Below are 20,844 nucleotides of genomic sequence, written 5' to 3'. Positions count from 1 at the left end.
ATCTGCTGCCTCCTCCTCCACTGATTCTGTCTGTCGAGGAGGGGTTTCCAGGCACGGGGTAGGTGCTGAGTCGCTGGTTTCAGCTGCCTCCCCTTTCTTCTCCTTCTCAGATAGACTTTCCTCGCTGTGGAGAGGGTTGCTTGTCTCCTTCCCAGCACCAGACGCATTCGTTCCTTCTCCCGGCCTTTCCTTGGACCCTACCACCTGTGCAACACTTACTGTGCTACAGTCCTTGGTCTGATGGCCTTCCTTCTTGCAGTTCTTGCAGACGACTGTGCTGCAGTTAGCTGCCACGTGACCAGATTTGCCACAGGTGCGACAAACTGTGGGCTGCCCAGCGTAGACCAAGAAGCCTCGACTTTCCCCGATCACGAAGCTGGAGGGAGGATGGATGATGGCTCCACTGGCATCAACCTTCAAGGTTACCTGGACCTGCTGCTTGCTGGTCCAAATCCCAAATGGGTCCTTGACATCAGTGCTGCTGCCGGCCACTTCAACGTACCTGGCAAGGAAGACCAGTACATCCACGACAGGAACATGGGGGTTATAGAGGTGAATTGTCACCATCCGGACACGTTGTGACGGCAGCGTGAAGAGTGGCTCCACTGTGAGGATCGACAGCGGCGCCTGGTTTCCCTTCTCCTTGAACACCTTCAGGAACTCGATGCATCCCGCCACATTCTTGAAAGTCACGTCGAAATATCCACTGCTGGGGAAGTCCTGCAGGCAAGTTGGAATCCACAGCAATCAATAAGGATTTTCTTGATGAAGAAGGTACGGCCAACCAGTGCATCTCCTTCCTTGTCCTTCACCACCACCCGAACGGTGTTACGCACTCCCTGGCCTGAAGCTCTAGAATTGGTTACAGCTATTTTGCTCAAAACGTACCTGGAACAGGATCAAAGGCCACTGATCATGGTTTCTCCTGTACACAGATGCTGGAGTATTTCCAGCACTTTCTGTTCTCATTTCAAAAGTGTATACTGGCCAACCGATCTGATATCACCTGTTTTACACAACCATTCACAGTCAAAATGACCTCCAAGGTTATTCCTATAAAACTGTCAATGTAAAAAAGCATGACTCAAATTGTGGCATAGAAAGTAAGGAAGCAGACACATATCATGATTTATATGACAGAGGCAGACAGCAGACGGAGACAGACTATACATTCATGCAGCCATATTAAGAGCAACTGCTACTAATTTGCATTAAGACGTTCACAGTCGTTGGAGATTGGGGAAATAAAGTTGTAATTTTATGCCCTGTTGGACAGCACTGTATTGAAAAGGGACCGAACAATTCCATGAATGTTAGTAAATCAACGATCGAGCACATACTAACCTTTGCCAATCACCTGGTCCATGTATGCAGATAAACATTCGCTTGGGATCAGAATATCTTTCACTTCTTCCAGCAGCTCAGGGCTCAGGTTCTGTGACTTTATTTCTTTAGGACTTAGTAACGGAACCACTGAACCATCAGTGCTGCCTTTATAACCCCTAAACGTGATTCCACTTGATCCAGACGTCGGGGTGGCACAGATGTCTGATCAACAAAAAATATAGTTTTTAAAAAGGCCAGGTACTCTCAGCTTCAGCATTTCCTGAAGGTTAACAAATGAGTAATTGTTAGGACGTGTTTCTAAAATTCTTTGTGGCTCTGCCAGATATACTGCCATGGTGTTAGTTTCAGTGTATAAGACAGTGATCGTTTCAGCAGGAGTGAAGGGAAAGCTCCAGGTAGTTCCATTCTGCATTTGTAAATTTTATTGTGGAAGTAAAAAAAGGAGAAAGACTTGCATTTAGATCGGGCTTTTCACAATCTCAGGATGTCCCAAACCGCACGACAGCCAATTGTAATGTAGGAAATGCAGCAGCCAGTTTGCATACAGGAAGATCCCACAAATGGCAATCAGATAATGACCAGATAACATGCTTTTTTTTTGGCGATGTTCATTGAAGGATAAGTATTGGTGAGAATATTGGGGAGAATAACCCTTCTCTGAAATAGTGCCATGTGAAGACAGATTACAAAAAAAAAATTGGAAGAGAGCATGCAATGGAATGCAAAACATTGCTGTTCGAGTGTGGCTTCAGTTGTTATTAAAAAAAAAAAGTCACTCTCCGGGAGTTTTCCATAGGGGCCTACGTAGGAACGGAAAAAGCACACTACATAAAAAATTCTTCACTTTCAACAAGCATGTCAGTTGCGGTCAGTCAGAAATATCATTCAACTCAAGAAAATTTACCTATAGGTATAGGGGCGTCCAGGTACATAGATCATTAAAATGTCATGAACAGGCACAGAAAGTTATCAGAAAGGCTAATGGAATTCTAGTTTTTATTTCTAGAGGACCAGAATACAAGAGGGTAGAAGTCATGCTTCAGCTATACAAAGCCCTGGTTAGACCACACCTGGAGTTACTGCGAGCAGTTCTGGGCACCACAACCTTAGGAAGGATATATTGACCTTGGAGGGAGTGCAGTGTAGATTTACTAGAATGATACCTGGACTCCAAGAGTTAAATTATGAGGAGAGATTACACAAACTAGGGTTGTATTCCCTGGATTTTAGAAAGTTAAAGTGTGATTTGATCAAAGTTTTCAAGGTATTAAGGGCAATAGATAGTTGGAGAGGAACTATTTCCACTGGTTCGGGGTCTTGGAATAGGGGGCATAGTCTAAAGGTTAGAGCCAAACCTTTCAGGAGTGAAATTAGGAAATGCTTCTACACGCACAGGGTGGTAGATGTTTGGAACTGTCTTCCACAATCGCTCAATCAATTGTAAATTTTAAATCTGAGATTGATAGATTCTTGTTATCCAAATGTATTAAGCGAAATGAGGCAAAGGAGGGTATATGAGTTACATTACAGATCAACCATGATCTCACTGAATGGTGGAACAGGCTTGAGGGGCTAAATGACCTACTCTTATTCGTATGCAACACTCACTAATTATCCCAACCTAGTGTGTTTCATATAGTGGTTAATTGTGCAATGCTTCACTCCTGGCACAGAACCTTGTTATCAATGAGCACGGATTCGAAACTCTCGGACTTAAACCTTGTATTCAACTAAACTGTTCAATGCATCAGCAATACAAAATGCTCCTGCTTTTGCAGAAGGGCTGTATCTGTTGGTGCACTGAATACAACTGCGGTTAATTAGAATTCTACTTCAATGCAGTGGGAAAATTGAAGGAGATTTCAATTGTCGGCTTTGAGTTTCTTACGCGGCCCAAGAGAACTTGCCCAAGAGAACTCTTGTTACCTAGCTTTTCCAATGAAGAATGGCCATTGGACAAGGTGCCAGAGGACTGCCAGCATTTGTGGAATTGTATCCCAACAAGTGTCTGTGGGACAGATTGCCTGCTATTGCACCTCGGCTATTGGATTGGCTGGGTTGAGTGGTTGGCAGGGAGGAAGGATTGCACCTCCATAAGGAATCCTGATCAATACTCTCCACCCATTTAAATGACTGGAAAATCCAAAGGGCTCCATTACCAGCGTGCGATCATCTTCCCCACCTAATTTCCCTCATTGCACTATGTCCAAGCTGTCCAATACTCCCGGATGCAATGACTGGGAAATGTGCGCCAGGAGAGGATGGGCGAAAATTAGGGCAGAGTAAAAAGTTATCCAAGTGCATTAACCATTTAAAACACAAATCCTCTTAGTTAGAACTGCAATACACCTTAACTTAGCACTAATTACCAGTGTCATGGTTCTCCCAAATAAAGCATACAATGTAAAAAGATTATTTAAAAAAACATATGAATTACAAGCAGATATCACTCTTGCTCCTTCAGCAGGGATGCTGCTTTTCAAGTGGGTAGACTAAACAAGCTACGACCGTGAGGTCCTCCCCTCTGACACTCACCCACTCCCACCAACAAGCACAGGATAGAGCCAAACCTGACAGGGTGTGAGTCCTTAAAATTAGATTGGCAATTTCTTCCATCTTGAAGAATGAGGCCGCGTTGCATTTGCAAAGGAATTTAAAAATAAAATTGCAAATTAAAAGCAAACTGCTCCTTTTATGAGATCAGAAACTGACTTCATACTGGGACTTACGAGTATAATCGGTGGGAACGGATGGTACTGTATTGAGAGACATCATGTTAACTGAAGCCTCAAAACGGTTCAGTAAATCTGCATGCTCTGAAAAATAAGATATATTTTTTGTCAGCTGGCTTCTTAAGTCATTATTAAACTCTTAATATAAATAAACACAGTGAATCATCATTAGGTAATGGAAGTAGCATTGATATGTGTATATCAAGGGGTGATTAAATTAATTGATATATCTCACATCCATTGTACATTGAAAATTGCTCAATGTCAGAAAAAAGCTACTGATTGGGTTGGATCCATGGAGATTGGGGTCATAAAGTGCCTCCCAGTAAATCTAGCTTCCTTAACCCAGCAGCAGAATTGTACACCCAGGCAAAACATGGTCTCTGAGACTAAGACCAGGACAAGAGAGCCAGAATTAATCCTGCAAACACCAGGAGCTGGGCGGCAGACGCCAGTTTGCCTAACTAACCTGAAGCATAACAGTGGCTTAGGAAAGAAAATTGAGAAGAAAAAGAACCATAAGGAAGGAAGAAAAAGAACTTTCATTTCAATCGCACTTCGCACAGCCAATAAATTACTTTGAGATGGAGTGATGTTTGCATAGGTAGGAACAGGAGTAGGCCATTCAGCCCTTCGAGACTTTTCCAACATTCAGTTAGATTATGGTGTTACGACCAGATGAGAAGGGGTCTAGAGGTTTCCTCCCAGCCTTTGCCTGGTTTGACTGTAACAGGGTTTAATTTTTAAAACATCATGTTTTTAGCTCCTCCTCAGTTCACTGCTCTCCAATTTTAAGGCAAAGAGATCAACCAGACAGATTTTCTTAGATTTAAACAAGAAAGGTGTAAGTTTATTAACCTTAAACCTCTAATTCGGATAAAACTACTGCGAATACGTGACGCGACCATGCTAGCATGCATACGCAATAAACACACACGCAGATAGAAACAGAAAAGGAGCAAGAATAAAGGGGAAAAGTTTGAAGCAATAGCTGGAGGTCATTTACTGTCCTTCGAGTTCAATGTAGAGTCTTTGATTGCAGTTAGATCTTGCCATTTTATTGGGGCCCAGTGCACAATTTCAAATCGTTTTGATGTAGGAGTCTTCTCTCTTGAGGTTTAAGTGGCTTCATTGGATATGGAAATTTGTGATAGAGAGATAGCCAGGGAGAGACCTTCCTTCTCTGTTGTCTTCAAAGCAGTCTCTGTCCTCAACCTGTCCAGTGAGCACAATTCAAAAACCCTGGGCCAGCAGGCTAGTCATGTGACTAGTTGTTTTTTCAACAAACTTTCCTGCATTTTTATGGATTCCTTTCATCGTAGCAGACACCCGCAGTGGGGGGTATTGGGGGGGTGGGTACGGTGTGTGGAAATGGAATACTGGCTTGTTCCACTTTCAGTGTCTGCTGATCAAAATCCATTTGGGTTAATTGGATCAGGGAGCAGTTCCATTGTCTTTTCCTAGGCAACTGTCTCTTCGCATGCAAATTTTTCCAGCCACTGCTGATCTCTTCAAACAATTCATCTCTTCAGTCCAGCAACAGTTTAAAATTAATGTTTCATATGATGAAATTAATATGCCTCATTCGTGGCAGGTGGGATCTTCATGACAACGGCTTCATTCCATCTACTTCCCTTAGTTTCGTAACCCTTAACACCTTTAACGTTGTGTTCTAGGTAAACGTGGAAGCTATTTTGCACACAGTCAGACCCCACAATCAGCAATGAGATGGGCAATCTGTTTTTGACAGTATTGTTTGAGGGATGAATGTTAGTCATAACATGGGGTGGATTTCCTCCCCTTCTTCGAAAAACAATGTGAGATTTTTTTCTGCCCACCTACACCAGTGAAATGGGCAGGCAGGGCTAATAACAAATCAACAATTGGTTCAACATTGCACATGCTCAGTGTGGCATTGGAGTTCTCAGTTTGCACTGCAAGCTTAAATGGCTAATATGGGGCTTAACACCATAACCTTCCAATTCAGAGACGGGAGTATTAACAAGTGAGCCACACTGACATACAAAGGGAGAAGAAAATTCAAAAAAAGCAGTATGTGGGGGGAGGAAAGGGGACTAGGAATTTGTTCCCTTGAAGTTTAGTAATGGAGTCAGGGGAAGAAAGAATTAGAAGTCCCAGTGTGGAAAAGAAGTGACCTTACTTTATGTCATTTCAGGAGCTTTCCTGCACCATTATAAAAATAGTCTAACTGTAAAATAATAAACGACAACAACCTGTATTTATATAGCACCTTTAATGTCATAAGAACATCCCAAGGTGCTTCACAGGAGCGTAATCAAATGAAATTTAGCACTGAGCCACATAAGGAGATATTGGGACAGGTGACCAAAAGCTTGGCCAAAGAGGGAGGTTTTAAGGTCGAGGCTTTCTGATGATAGGTCATCAGCCTTAAATATTAACTCTGTTTTTCTCTCTCTACAGATGCTGCCAGACCTGTTTAGTATTTCCAGAATTTTCTGTGTTTTATTTCAGATTTCCAGCATCTGCAGTATTTTGCTTTGGAATTGCAAGTTTCATTCCTGATCTGTCAATCTGAAGCAGCACTCAGGGGACTGCAACTCTCTGTTTATATTGTATTGTAGGACAGTCTGAGTGTCTGTGTCTGGCAAAAGAAGCAATGGCAACATGAGGAAAATGTTTTTACACAGCAAGAGGTTAGGATCACTGCCTGAGCGTGCAGTGGAACCAGATTCAACTGAGGCTTTCAAAAGAGAATTAAATAATTATCTGAATGGAAAAAGGTTGCAGGGCTACGGAGTGGGACCAGGCGAGTTGTTCTTGCAGACAGCAGGCACAGACACGATGGGCCGAATGGCCTCCTTCAGCGCTGTAACTGTTCTAGGATTCGATGAACAGCCCTTCAATCAGCATTGGCGCTCCAGGATTAGGGAGGGAAATTTTAAAATGAGATAATTCGCCAGAGCTTCTGTTTGTAATCTTTATCAAATAACCCCAGCAGGAAAGAATAGGATTTGGTTTGACTTGTGATGCCATCACAGTCTAATAGCTTGTCAGCATTCTATCTGGACTCACACATAAACAACAGGCAAATGGCACTTTTACAATTAAACTGCTTTTATAGTCTTCCTCTGATGATATAAAGTGAGGTCAGCTCTTTTCCAGCGTGGAATTTTTATTCCTTCTTTCTACCACCCGTCCTCCCTTGACCAAACTGCTACTGAACAGCCTCTTCCCACCCCCTTCCTGCCACATATTGACTGAGGTACGGGAGATTGGCTGGTAAGCCCGGAACGGTAGTCATGGATGAGCCAGTGCTGTCAGAAAAAGAAGAGAATTACCTTTACTTTTCTTCTTGTATATCACCAACACAGCAAGCAAAACCACTGTCGCCAGCAAAAACACAATGGTGCCAATGATAATTCCGACATTTGTATTGACACTTTCATCAACGTAGATGACATACCCAATGAAGTACTCCACATTATTCACCCAGAGCTAAGGGTACGAATGAGAAAAGAACAATAAGATCAAACAGAGTCTTGACAGAGCATTTTAAATGCTAAATTTTCCACCCACGAGCTCTGAATAGTTGGAGTATTTGACCCGAAACGGTCGGAACAATCTCTCAAGCAATGCAGCAGCAATGAAAACATCAGGGTAGTTCAACTTTTACATGACACAAAATTACATAGAGTTTACAGCTTAGATCCTGTCCATTTGGCCCAGCTGGTCGATGCCAGTGTTTATGCTCGACATGAGCCTCCTCCCACCCCTCTTCATTTAACCCTCCCAACATATCCTTCTATACCTTTCTCCCTTATGTACTTATCTAACATCCCCTTAAAAGCTGGTCACCTCAACTATTCTATGGCCGGAATTTTACGCCGCCCCAGCGGGTCGGATGGTGGCATGGGGGGGCAGAGTAAAATTGAGCGGCAATCAGCGGGCCGGCAGCTCACTGAGGCGGGACCTCCTCCCTCAAGTGGGTGGAAGTCCCGCCAGGGGACAATTAAAGCCCGGGGATCCGTAAAGTGCGGGACAGATCCCCGGGGTAGGCGGAAGCGGGTACGTCACCAACATTTACGTCGGAGTCCGGCTCCCGTCCGCCCACTATAAAATTCCGGCCCACGTGGGAGTTTCATATTCTAATCACTCTGAGTTTGCTTGTTGCGGAGTTTGGTACCAGAGCCATGAGTTCTAGGTGCCTGAATGGACTTTTTTTGCAACCGAAGTTTCTTCTTGCATTCTTCAATTGGACTCCATTACCCAAACATAGAAATGAAAGGATTTAATCTATTCCTGATAATTCCGACATATTTTCTAATTTTGCACTAAGAAAATTCTGGTTGTTCGATAATTTGATTTAATCAATGTAAATAATACTGTGCTAAAATAATTGCATTATCAGATAATTTGAACAAAATTGCTTTGAATTATGAGCGGATTGTAACAACTGAGTTGAAGCAACACCATTTGAGGACATCTTGGCCAAGAGGCAGGTGATTGGCTTGCTTCCCATAATGCTGCAGTAACAGCGACTATAAAGAAACCGAGTAGCAGCTCGACCTCTGACCTTCCTTGCTTTACCCCTGGAGGAGGGTGCAGAGAATGAACCTGACCCCTCCTATAACTGCATGACTGGGGTCATGAAGAAATTACATGGAGAAACCAGAGGTGTCAGAGCCCGAACACATTATGACACCATACATCGTGACATGAGAGGCAGATTTCCCTTGTAGCCTTTCGTGAAGCATAATCATGAACATGTCTATGAAGCAGATGCTTTAAATTTCCCTACAAAAGGGATAGTGGGAAATATGCCTCTGTAAAATGTTAGATAGTTCAATATGCAAACCTTGACTGGAAGCCCTCCCCTGGGGATCTGTTCAGGTTGGACCCTGCAGATGATCTCTTGCATGAGTATTCTTATTTCACAGTCCTTGCCTCCCACAGTAAGAGATACATTCAAGCACTCCTTCAGCTGATGCAACATTACGTGCTATCTCCATAGAAACAAAAGAAAATCATGTTAAAAGGAAGTTGCCAAACAGTTTGCCTTTCAATCTTCTCCCACACTGTCAGCAAAATGAAAATCCACTATTGAATAAAGTACAGGAATTTATCTTTTCCCCATCTTCAGCTCCTTGTTCGAAATAGCCATTCTGGGAATTACTAACAAGTGATTTAGTTAACACCCAAGGCCAATGACAAACATTTTTTATCTTTCTGTTGCTTACTTAATCATGTTTCACTAAATAGCTCTTTAGAAAGGTATGGGGCGGGGGGGCAGGGAAGGATTTAATTGAAGTGTTTAAGATAGAGTTATCGGGTTAGATTTTCACTTTGGGGGTGAGAACCTAGAGCCAGGACCATTTCCATATCCTCAACATGCCCCTGGGGGCAACTGACACTGGTTGGAATTTTGAGCTGGCAGCTCTTCAATTGACATGAAGACAGGTTCCCTGTCCAATTAAGGGCAGTAGGTGGGCTCTCAAAGCTGGAGGGTCAATCAGAGGCCTTCTAGCTTCAGAGGAGCAGCAAGCTGCAGTAAAAGGTAAGTAACTGAAAGGGTGCTTCAATAAGAAGGTGCCCTCTCAGCCACTTTTTAAAAAATCCAATTAAACATTATAGAAAGCAGCCAGGCCACCACGATGGGTGTTGGTGGCGAGTGGGGGAGCCACTCTACAGAGCAGCTTTTGGCTGCAGCTGCACCCAGGCAGGCAGGGAGGGCCTGTAGGCCTGACTGGAGTACTAGCACCCCAAACTGCCACTGGGTGTCTGCCTCCAGTTAAACTGCCCCCCTGTCGCATCGGGAAACTGCAGGCAGACTGGAAAATCCCAGTCGGCGTCCATTACTTACACTTAACGAGACTCAACGAGCCCAATTGGCTGCCCGCCTCATTGTGGGTAAGCGGCCTTTCCGGGCCTCGAACCCGCCTCGGCCGGGAATGGGGTTGGGAAAGCGGCATGCTGGCCAGTTCCAGTATTTCCAGGCCCCATCTGCCCCCATTCCTGACCTCAGCGGAGCTCGACAGTCCTGCCCTTAGAGTCATTAAAACTCAGAAGGAGGCCATTTGGCCCATTGAGTCAATGCTGGCACTATGTAGAACAATCCAGTCAGTCCTATTCCCCCGCTCTTTCCCCTTAGTCCTCAAGTGCCCATCCAATTTCGTTTTGGAATGAACTTTTGAAAAGATGATTTAAAAATTTGATAGGGTGGTCAGAGAGAAACTTTTTCCTCTGGTGGGGAAATCTAGAACTAGATCAGGGGTCGGGGGTCACATAAACTTAAAGTTAGAGCTTGGTCATTCAGGGATAATATCAGGAAGTACTTCTTCACATAAAGGGTAGTGGAAATCTGGAATTTTCTCCCAAAAAGCAGTTGAAGTGGTGGGGGAGGGGGATCAGTGAAAAATTTCAAAATTACAATTGATAGGTAATGAGAGATATGGGGCGGCTGCATTTTGTGTTTTGGGTTGGGTCCCTCACGTCAGGGTTAAATGGGGGTCCCGACCCATACTGTTCAGAGACAGGTTCAAATAGTTAGGCAACTCACCCATGCAGCTCCAGCAATGTCACTGTTGAGCCATGTACTGGGTGATGTGTGAGTAAACCCCACATATATGCACCAGTAGCTTTCTATGTAACACTCGTTATTTCTTGTTGTATTTCTTGTTCACCTATATGATATGCATAGTCGTGAACTTCAAAATAAAGTTTCGTTCTAAGAAAGCGACCCAAGAGTACAGATTAGCAATTTAATTTGTAAACCTCTATATAGTTTACACATTTTCTCATGGGAGTGAAGAACCAAAATAATCAACTCACATGCAACTCAATCTCATCTTCATCCTTCGTCAACTTGTAGATCTTCTCCTCGTTTTCAAATGGAATAACCTCATAGTTGGGCATGTATTCCATCTGAAATGGCATCAAGTTCTGTACACCATCCATAATCACAATAAGATTTCCTTCTGCTCTATCGTCGGAAACCGGAGGTGTCTGGCAGGTCATTGTCTCGGCAGAGTCTGGTTCTTCACATGCCTGCAGTCAAGAGGAGGGCTATTTAGGATTGAGCAAATATTAACACATAAGAGTGCGTAGAGATGTTGAGTGGGGGAAGCAAGGGAAAAGACAAGATCGCCAATCCGGGACTGCAGAAGCTTTTATTCATTTCAAGCTTTATGGGAGAGAGAAAAAGAGCGAGACAAAGAAAGAAAGGAGATGGAGAAACAGAGAGAGAAACAGGGAAAGAAAACAGGAAGCGAGAGAAAGAGGGAAGGGAGAAACCTGTTTAGTTGTCTTTAATCTATACTAGCCATTTTACAGCCTTGGAGGCAATGCCAAATTTCAATGCTTTACAGCAAATTGCGCTGCATTTGGCTTGGGAACAAGTCACAGGACATGACACTGAGTCAAATCACCAAGCTCATATTCTCTAACCATATTCTCTAAGCATTGTCATTACTAAGTTTATTTCTCCAGCAAAAGACTCAAAGCAGTTTGGAATGCTAAGAGTGCACAATTCTTGCTGCACAAACGCCAGCAGCAGATCCACATGGAGCTCCTCACAGTGTCGGAGATAACAATATTGCTACACAAAGATGGGGCTGAAAGGTGAGGGCTGAAAGATTTCAGAAACATTTAATTAGGTCCTGTAAAATCTGGTCCTATTCTGAAGTTATTATAATCAATGGACTTGGAGAAAAGTAAGGCCTCAGCTGGGTTACACAGCCCTGGGGATACGGCAAACAACGTAACAGGTATTGAGTATTATTTCCTCTTGGATTTAATGCTGCCAGGCACAAATTTATTTTGTTTCTCCAATCTGAAAATCAGGATTTGTCTTTAAGCCAACAGACTCTTTCCACACTGACAATAGAGCTGGCGATTCACAAGGTAAATCGTGACTTTGTTGTTAAAGCTCTGCCCAACTACGTATTAGGAGGAAGAGTTTAGGGGAGAGGGAGAAATATATGGGGAGGATGGCTAGAATAAAATATTTCCAACCTAAAAACCTACCTTTTCAAACTGTTTGTTATTCTCGTCAGTAAATACTAGCTTCGGTTGATACACAGAGGTCAGATTGGTCCCACTTATTGTGATGTTGAGGCCGCTGTGGAAACAGTAGCATTCACTGTCAGGAAGCCCAGTGGATTAAAGTATCTTAAGGGTGATTAGATACTTAATACATGCATGAAAGAGAGAGACTCACAAACGCAGCACACAGTCAGCTTTACCTTGAGAAATGTTTCAACAAAAACCCAAATTTAAACCAGGCAGCTTGACTTTGATTGGTCAAGGCATTGCCCTGAGGAATGAACCAGCGAATGGCTGTCACTTATTTTGTTTAGCTGAAACAGGTGCAATGTTTGTACATGTTCTTTCTGTCTTCAAAGAACAGGACCCTGTGTATTAATATATGTAGCTTCCAGTATGCACAAACACGCCACACTGCGAGCCCGACTGACAATCTTAAATTGATTGTCAACGTAATTCTTAGCGCACTGAGGATTATTTAGCAAATGTTGTCCAATCGCGGAATCACATATAATGTTGGACACAGTGTTTTGAGTTTTGCAAGCACGGGCTGGTTGGGTACAGTCTGTACCTTGCCCGTTGCGAACAACGGAAGGGACATGTTGTTTGATACAATTTGCCAGTCTTTGGAACGTACAGTCTATATACTTAGTACCACACTGGCACTGAAATTCATATATCTCATTACTCATTTGTGTGACAGGCAGGATATATTTTTGGCTCAACGGCAGCGTCCTGTTAGTGACGAATGATGTGATTCCGCGATTGGAAAACATTTGCCCACTCACACAACTTGTCCAAATCACACTCCAGGAAATCCTCCACCACAGTATTATTGCTAATTTGGTTTGACCAATCTATATGCAGATTAAACTCACCCATGATTCCGGTTGTACCCTTATTGCCTGCGTCTCTAATTTCCTGCTTAATGCCATCTCTTACATCTCCACTACTGTTTGGGGGCCTATAGACAACCCCCACCAACATTTTCTGCCCCTTGTTTCTTAGCTCCACCCATACAGATTCCACATCATGATTTTCCAAGCCAATATCCTTCCTCACTATTGCATTGATTTCCTCCTTTACTAACAACGCTACCCCTCCTCCTTTCCCTTTTTGCCTGTCATTCCTAAATAATGAATACCGCGGATGTTCAGTTCCCATCCTTGGTCACCCTGCAGCCATGTCTCCGTAATCACAATTATATCATAACCGTTTATATCAATTTGCGCTGTTAATTCATCTACCTTATTGCGAATGCTCCACGCATTAAGACACAATGCCTTTAGACTTGTCATTTCAACATTGCTGGTCATCTTAGCTTTATTTTGCACTATGGCCCCATTTGTTTCTCACTCTTGTTTTCTCTGTCTTCCACTTTTTCTTCTTACCTTTCTGTCTTTCATTTCTATCCTTGTTTCCCCCTCCTCTGTCTCCCTTTTCAGATTCCCATCCCCCTGCCATTCTAGTTTAAACCCTCCCCGACAGCACTAGCAAACACCACCCCCACACCCCCGAGGAAATTGGTCCCAGTCCTGCCCAGATGCAACCCATCCAGCTTGTCATTTGCTATGAAGGGCCATTTTTTGGAGAAACCAGTAGGATAGGAACGGATAAAAGCAAAATACTGCAGATGCTGGATATCTGAAATAAAAACAAGAAATGCTGGAACCACTCAGCAGGTCTGGCAGCATCTGTGAAAAGAGAAGCAGAGTTAACGTTTCGGGTCAGTGACCCTTCATCGGAACGGAGTTGGCCATTTAGCCACTCGAGCCTGTTTCGCCATTCAATGAGATCATGACTGATCTGTGACCTAACTCCATATACCCACCTTTGCCCCATATCCCTTAATACCTTTGGTAAACAAAAATCTTTCAATCTTAGTTTTAAAATTAACAATTGACATAACATCAATTGAAGTTTCACTCCTGAAAGATTTGGCTCTAATTTTTAGGCAACGTCCCCTAATCCTGGACTCCCTAACCTGTGGAAATAGTGTCTCTATATCTACCCTATCAGTTTCCCTTCATATCTGAAAACTCCGATCAAATCACCCCTTAGCCTTCTAAATTCCAGGGAACACAAGCCTAGTTTGTGTAATCTCTCCCCGTAATTTAATCCTTGGAGTCCCGGTATTATTCTGGTCAATCTACTCTCCAAGTAGACTTGCACTCCCTCCAAGGCCAATATATCCTTCCTAAGGTGTGGTGCCCAGAACTGCTTACATTATTCCAGGTGTGCTCTAACCTGGGCTTTGTACAGCTGAAGCATGACTTCCACCCCCTTGTATTCTAGTCCTCTGGATATAAAGGTCAGCATTCCATTAGCATTTTTGATTATTTTCTGTACCTGTTCATGACATTTTAATGATCGATGTACCTGGACCCCCACTGTTTCTGGCTTTTCACCATTTAGACAGTACCCTGTTCTATCCTTTTTAGGTCCAAAGTAGATGATATCATATTTACCTACAGTGAAATCCATTTGCATAGTTTTGCACATTCACTTAATCTATCAGAATATTAGACTCAAAAGCAAATCCAAGACGTTAATACATAGGGAAGACTGTAAGCTAAATACACAAAAGGACTAATAAAAACAATTGACCAAAAATAATATGACATTGCAATGCAATGATGAAATACAAACTACGGGCAGCCTTGTTTATTCTGGGCAAGGCAGCCATAATTAATTCAGTAAAGAACTTGACCTTGTGTGAGAAACTACCTTATGAAGTGTGGTTACAATCTCAATAAGCTTTTTAAATGTACTACGCCATTAAGTCAGTCTTAACAGATGTCTTCGCAGCTCTCGACATGCTACATTTGTGAAAGTTATGCAAGTGTCCAATTCTTTACAAGGCACAGTGTAGATAATTCAGCATTTTAAATCTAATGAAATGTTCACTTAACACAACGCAACAGCATTTTTCACTCTTGGTCAGTCAGTCAGAGTTCATTCCTGCACTGATGTGCTGCACTGTGGAGTGACGGGACACAGGGCTATACCCACAACTCCCTGCATAACAATTTCCATCCTTCTTTCTCCAAATACATGCATCAATTTTCATTGCACAACACACACACACACAAATGAGATCCGGTAACACAATGGGATTTTTCCTGACTTTGTGTGATAGCGTAAAACAGTTAATGGAGAGTAAACAGCCCATCTTACATCTCTCCCCTTTTTTATTTCCATTTGGAAATTCCCCATTTCACACTAACGCACAAAGTCAAGATCTACCCCAAATACATGGAATTCGATAGAATAGACAGCATAGAAACAGGCCATTTGGCCCAACCAGTCTATGCTGGCATCTATACTCCACATCAGCCTCCTCCCATCCTTCCCCATCCAACTCTATGTGCATAATCCTCAATTTCCATCTCCCTTATATGCTTATCTCACCTCCCCTTAAATGTATCTATACTATTTGCTTAAACTACTACCAACAGTAGCAAGGTGGACATTCTCAACACTCTCTGGGTAAAGAAGCTTCTTCTACATTCTCAATTTGATTTCTTGGTAACTATTTTATATCGATGGCCTCTAGTTTGGTTCTTCCCCCCACAATTGGAAACATTTCCTCTGTGTCTACTCTATCAAAATCTTTCATCATTTTAAAGGCCTCTATTCAGTCACCCCACCAGCCTTCTCTTGCACAATGTGCACATATATTGTAGTTATTATGACCCGACTGTACCTTTTGGCTTCCCTGATGCAAACCAATCACTGGCATGGAAACCCCCTTCCCCTCAATATACATAAACCTTCTGTTTAAGGCTTATGGAACCAAGGCAGGTAGATGGAGTAAAAGATACACATCATCCAGGATCGAACGGAATGGCGAAACAGGCACGAGAAGCTGATTGGCCTGCTCCTGTTCCTATGTTCTACTCAAGTAATTTATCATGGCGTTCTTACAATACTAATAACAGCTGGTAACCTTCTGTTACCTCATTGCGTGATCAAGCCACTTGCACAAGACTCGGCTAAATGGTTGTGGCTTACCTTGCAATGCTGCAGCGTGGGGAGATGTTGTGGATGACAGGGTTCCCTCGGTATTGGAACGTGAAGTTGCTCTCAGTTGTTACGTTTGCAGAGTCTATCACTACAATAGGAGGCACTTCCCTCAACGAATCCATTTTTGGAGTTGTGCATTGTATAGAAGTACTTTTTTTTCTGGCAAATAAAAGTAATATGTACAAAAATAGGATGAGAAAAGTGGGCCTTTTGATAAAGTTAAAACAATACATATTTGTCTCAGGACTTCTGGTCATTCGACAACAACAGAAAAATCAATGGACAATCTTTTTTCCAGATGTTACACAGTAGAAAACATTACAGATGTCGTTCAACACTCCAGAGAACTGAAGAGTTCATGTGAAGTTCACGCTATCTCTTCATCAATCCACCACCCTCCCACATTCTGGAATGTAGAACTCTCCCCTTCTAAAAGCTGTTGAGGCACAGTCATCTGTAAATTAAGAACTGAAACTAATAGATTTTTTATTTACGCAAAGATTGTAAGGGTTATGGAACCAAAGCAGGAGATCAGATACAGATCAGCCATGATGTAATTGAATGAAGGAACAAGCTCGAGGCCTAACTCTTGTTCCCATGTTTTGCTCAAGTAATTTTTCATGGACATCTTCCAACACTAACAGTAGAGTCTTTTCCTGACAAGGGAGTTCCTGCAACTTCAAGGGCCTGGATTCTTGATAAGATGAGAAAGGAGATGATCAGAAACCTGCACACCTGTGCCCGCTAAAACAAATGGGTATATTTTGAACTGATCAAACTTTGATATGTTCCAAACTATCTCTGTTGAGGTAAATCACAACCAACGACGGGGTAAAGCTTCCATTACTCAATCTCAACAATTCACCATAACTTCAAACTCATATGACTATCCCTCCGATCCCTATTATTATACCAATGTCAATTGTGTCAAATATGGTGCCATTCCCGTTGCCTTCCCACCCCACTACAATATTATGAGCGGTGGGGGAGGTGGCAAACAGCCTACCTGCCCCAGGCCAATTAACGCCCTTAAGTGGCCAATTAATTGCCACTTAAGGGCCTCCTCCCACCACCGCTGGCATTTTACCAGTGGCGGGTGGGCCCTCCGCCACGTGAGGAGACCACCAGGTAAACCCTGGCAGTCTCCTTGTGGGCAAGGGGGTGGGGTCCTCCTAATTTGGCATCCTGTGCCCCACAGAGGGCCGCCCCTTCATGGCACAAGCCACTTACACAGGAGTAGCTCCTCCCAACCCACCTCGACTGACCACCCTCCACCCCAACTCGCCGGGGCTCAGCTGATTGTCCCCAGCAAGGCCCCAGGCACTTACCTCAATTCTGGGACCTCCTCCAGTGCTGCTCCTCTCACTTGCTGCAGTCCCAACAGTGTACCGCTCCTGGTGGTGCTGCTGGGATTGAAGAGCTGCCAGCCCCGCTGATTGGCCAGCAGCTCTTGGAGGCGGGACTTCCTGCCTCAGAGGAGCGTAAGTCCTGCCCAAGGCCAAATCAGGGCCTGTGCCACGTAAAATCATGCGTGGCTTCTGGGCCCAGCGGAGGCTGGCTCTCCCCCAACTTTTAGGCCGGTGGGCGGGCCTCCGCCCTAACATAAAATTCTGGCCATATTGTTTTTGACACTAAACTTCTGTCTTCCGACCTCAGTTAAGTTCCAGCTCTTTCAGTAGTACATTGTCCAGAATATTTAAAAGTTAGAATGCACCATGGTCACAGTCACAGAATATGTGATTGCTGACTGGTTAAGGCCCTTTTGGTGAAAGGGCAGAAACTTAATTGGAGGGATTCAAAGGGAGTTGCAGGATTGGAGAGGTGGCAACATGTTCAATGGCCTTGAGGAGGAAAGGGAGATATGAGTTGGGAATGTTGGGAATGTAATTCCTTCTTTGTAAATAGATGGGTGTACTGTGAAGTAAACTCAGTCACGTAATTATTATCTCCCTCACTCATTACTAAATAACAAAGAAATATTTTACATTAAAAGGTTAGAGCTGGGGAGGGTGGAATTGGGCGATTCAGTAGGTTATGTACGACCTCATCATCTCTGGAAGCAGACAGATGGAATGAGAGTTGCCTCTGTAATTTGACTGTAAAGACCTATTTACGAGATCACGTTAAGCAGTTTGTAACCTGTTCTGGAGCCAAGGCAAAAACTGCACCTCAAATTGACATTCGCATTCAGGAGGCAGGTGTGTGAAATGGGAAACTGTCATGCTGGTGCAATAGGACACCCTCTTTCAGACTGGCGCCGAAGCACACTTTTGGGGCAGCATAGAGGGAGCCTTCCTGTGTATACTATACCTGAACTGGGTGTGCTAAGTAGCCATCTAAAATGTTACGTTCTCCATTCATTAGCACAGACGTCCTCCGCCTTGACCAACACAAAAATTTACACGCGGGGGAAGAAATTGTTATGCATTGCACCCATTTTTTTGGGCGTTAAACGGGTGCAACGCCCACCAGTTTCAGGGCACTCTGTCCCAGGCCCAATTCACCCAAAAGTGCAGCGAACGAGAAATTGGATTTAGGCGTCTGGACATCCACCTGAAGCAGACGCTTACATATACTAATGAGGGTTCTGGGACCCCAGCCGAAATTGGTCAGAAAACAATGCCAAATTTTTTCAGGGTCTACAGCAGCATTATAAGCAGTCTTGCCCAAGACAAGATGAATAAACCTTCAAGAGGTGCTCCATACCAATGCTGCTGCCTGCATTCGCTCCCCTCCTGTTCACCTTTCCCTCCCAACTCTGGACCTACCTAAGAAGGAGTCTGTTGGCCTCTGAGATGGTCAATTTTATGCAGAGTTTGACAGGCAAGCTGTATCAGAACACCTTACTGGTCAAGGACTAACCAATCTGTCGCTAACCGATTTCTCCCCTGCAATCTTCTTAAATTATTAAATACTTGTGCCATTGCAGATGCCAGGACTGCTATAGTGCAGAAACTTATAAGTTTTTATGCTGGATCCAGGATCAAGGATCCAGTCCAAATCTAACACTGTAACTGTCCTCTTTAAAATCTGATATTTTTAATCAATTTGGAACGAGATGTTCCAAAGTCAAAGGTTTAAATAAGCGACTGTGCAGCTTTCCGCTGTCCGAATCTCTTACCTCTTTATGGTGCAGTCTTTCCCACCGATTGTCACCTTCTGGTTATTGCCAACTGTCAGATGTCTCCCGAGTAACGTTACCAAAGTCCCACCAGCTAGAGGGCCATATGTCGGAGTCACGCGCGTTATGACAGGTTCCTACAAAAAAAAATGATTCTGTGGGTTCAGAGCTACCCAACAACCACTAACATCTGCAGAAATTACAGATTCCACCAATATTCAAATATATTAGAACCACGGGCTTAGTAAGTGTATAGCTTGCTCCGGGGCTGTGCCAAACAGATGGGAACAATCCCAGGTCCCAGGACTTTATTGCAAGGGGGATGGAGTATAAAAGTAGGGAAGTCTTGCTAAAACTGTGCTGGGCATTGGTGAGACTGCACCTAGAGTACTGCGTACACTTTTGGTCTCCTTATTTAAGGAGGGGTATACTTGTATTGGAGGCAGTACAGAGAAGGTTCCCTAGGTTGATTCCAGGGCTGAAGGGGTTGTCTTGTGAGGAAAGGTTGAGCAGGTTTGGCCTATAGTCATTGGAAGTATAGACAAATGAGAGGTGATCTTGTTGAAACATAAGATTCTGAGGGAGCTTGACAGGGTAGATGCAGAGAGGATATTTCCCCTCCTGGGGGAATCTATTACGAGGGAGCACAGTTTCAGAATGAGGGGTCTCCCATTTTAGACGGAGATGAGGAGGAATTTCTTCTCTCAGAGGGTCGCTAATCTTTGGAATTCTCTTCCTCAGAGAGCAGGGGACGCTGGGTCACTGAATATATTCAAGGCTGAGTTAGACAGATTTTTGATCTACAAGGGAATCAAGGTTATGGGGACAGGCAGGAAAGTGAAGTTCAGGCCACAATCAGATCAGCCATGATCTTATTGAATGGCGGAGTGGGCCCGAGGGAGCAAATAGCCTACTCCTGCTCCTATTTCTTATGTTTTTATGTTATGTTAGGTTCATTCCTTCATCTGTGCAGAGCTAAGTGATTCCAGCAGAGGGCAGCTGTAATGGAACTGCAATTGGCTTTATACCCCCTGATCGGAGGAAAATACAGGGATGGAGTGAGTTATAGAAAGATACAGCACCGAAACAGGCCCTTCAAGTCCGTGCTGACCATCAACCACTCATTTATACTAATCTTACATTAATCCCATTTTCCCTCTCACATCCCCACCTTCCCTCAATTCTCCTACCTACACTAAGGGCAATTTTTTTTAAAACAATGGCCAATTTACCTATCAACCCACTAGTCTTTGGCATTTGGGAGGAAACCGGAGCACCCGGAGAAAACCCACGCAGTCACAGGGAGAACTTGCAAACTCCGCACAGGAACTACCCAGAATTGGACCCGGGTTGCTAGAGCTGTGAGGCTGCGGTGCTAACCACAGTGCCACTGTGCCACCCAGTTCCTACTTCTGATCACCACCCAGGGACTGGTAAGCACATAAGTGAGGATAAGGTTGCATATGGCTGTGACACACTCCTCCTCATTGTCAAACTGGCTCCTGATACAACCCTTATACCAAAGAATAGCCTCTTGAGTCAAGGTATTGGAAGGTGAGCAGGAACACCTGAAGATTCTACCTTTTACCATTTGAG

The 20,844-nt window shown here is 43.7% G+C and overlaps 1 protein-coding gene across 3 annotated transcripts in view; it reads right to left on the bottom strand.

The window, feature by feature from the left end:
- Positions 1-20,844, bottom strand: part of mst1rb (macrophage stimulating 1 receptor b) — a 131,269-nt gene that overhangs the window by 19,383 nt on the left and 91,042 nt on the right. For all 3 annotated transcript variants that reach the window (XM_068052055.1, XM_068052054.1, XM_068052056.1), the window contains 8 exons: positions 19,249-19,385; positions 16,116-16,286; positions 12,084-12,177; positions 10,890-11,105; positions 8,917-9,060; positions 7,400-7,556; positions 4,077-4,163; positions 1,345-1,548 (listed from right to left, as the gene is read on the bottom strand). In XM_068052055.1, the coding sequence (XP_067908156.1) occupies positions 1,345-1,548; positions 4,077-4,163; positions 7,400-7,556; positions 8,917-9,060; positions 10,890-11,105; positions 12,084-12,177; positions 16,116-16,286; positions 19,249-19,385 (1,210 nt within the window). The remainder of the gene's footprint in view (positions 1-1,344; positions 1,549-4,076; positions 4,164-7,399; positions 7,557-8,916; positions 9,061-10,889; positions 11,106-12,083; positions 12,178-16,115; positions 16,287-19,248; positions 19,386-20,844) is intronic.

Source organism: Heterodontus francisci, chromosome 19, assembly GCF_036365525.1.
Source record: "Heterodontus francisci isolate sHetFra1 chromosome 19, sHetFra1.hap1, whole genome shotgun sequence".
Classification (NCBI taxonomy): Eukaryota; Metazoa; Chordata; class Chondrichthyes; order Heterodontiformes; family Heterodontidae; genus Heterodontus; species Heterodontus francisci.
Note: the sequence above shows the minus strand (reverse complement) of the source record. Positions and strands in the feature narration are given on the sequence as shown.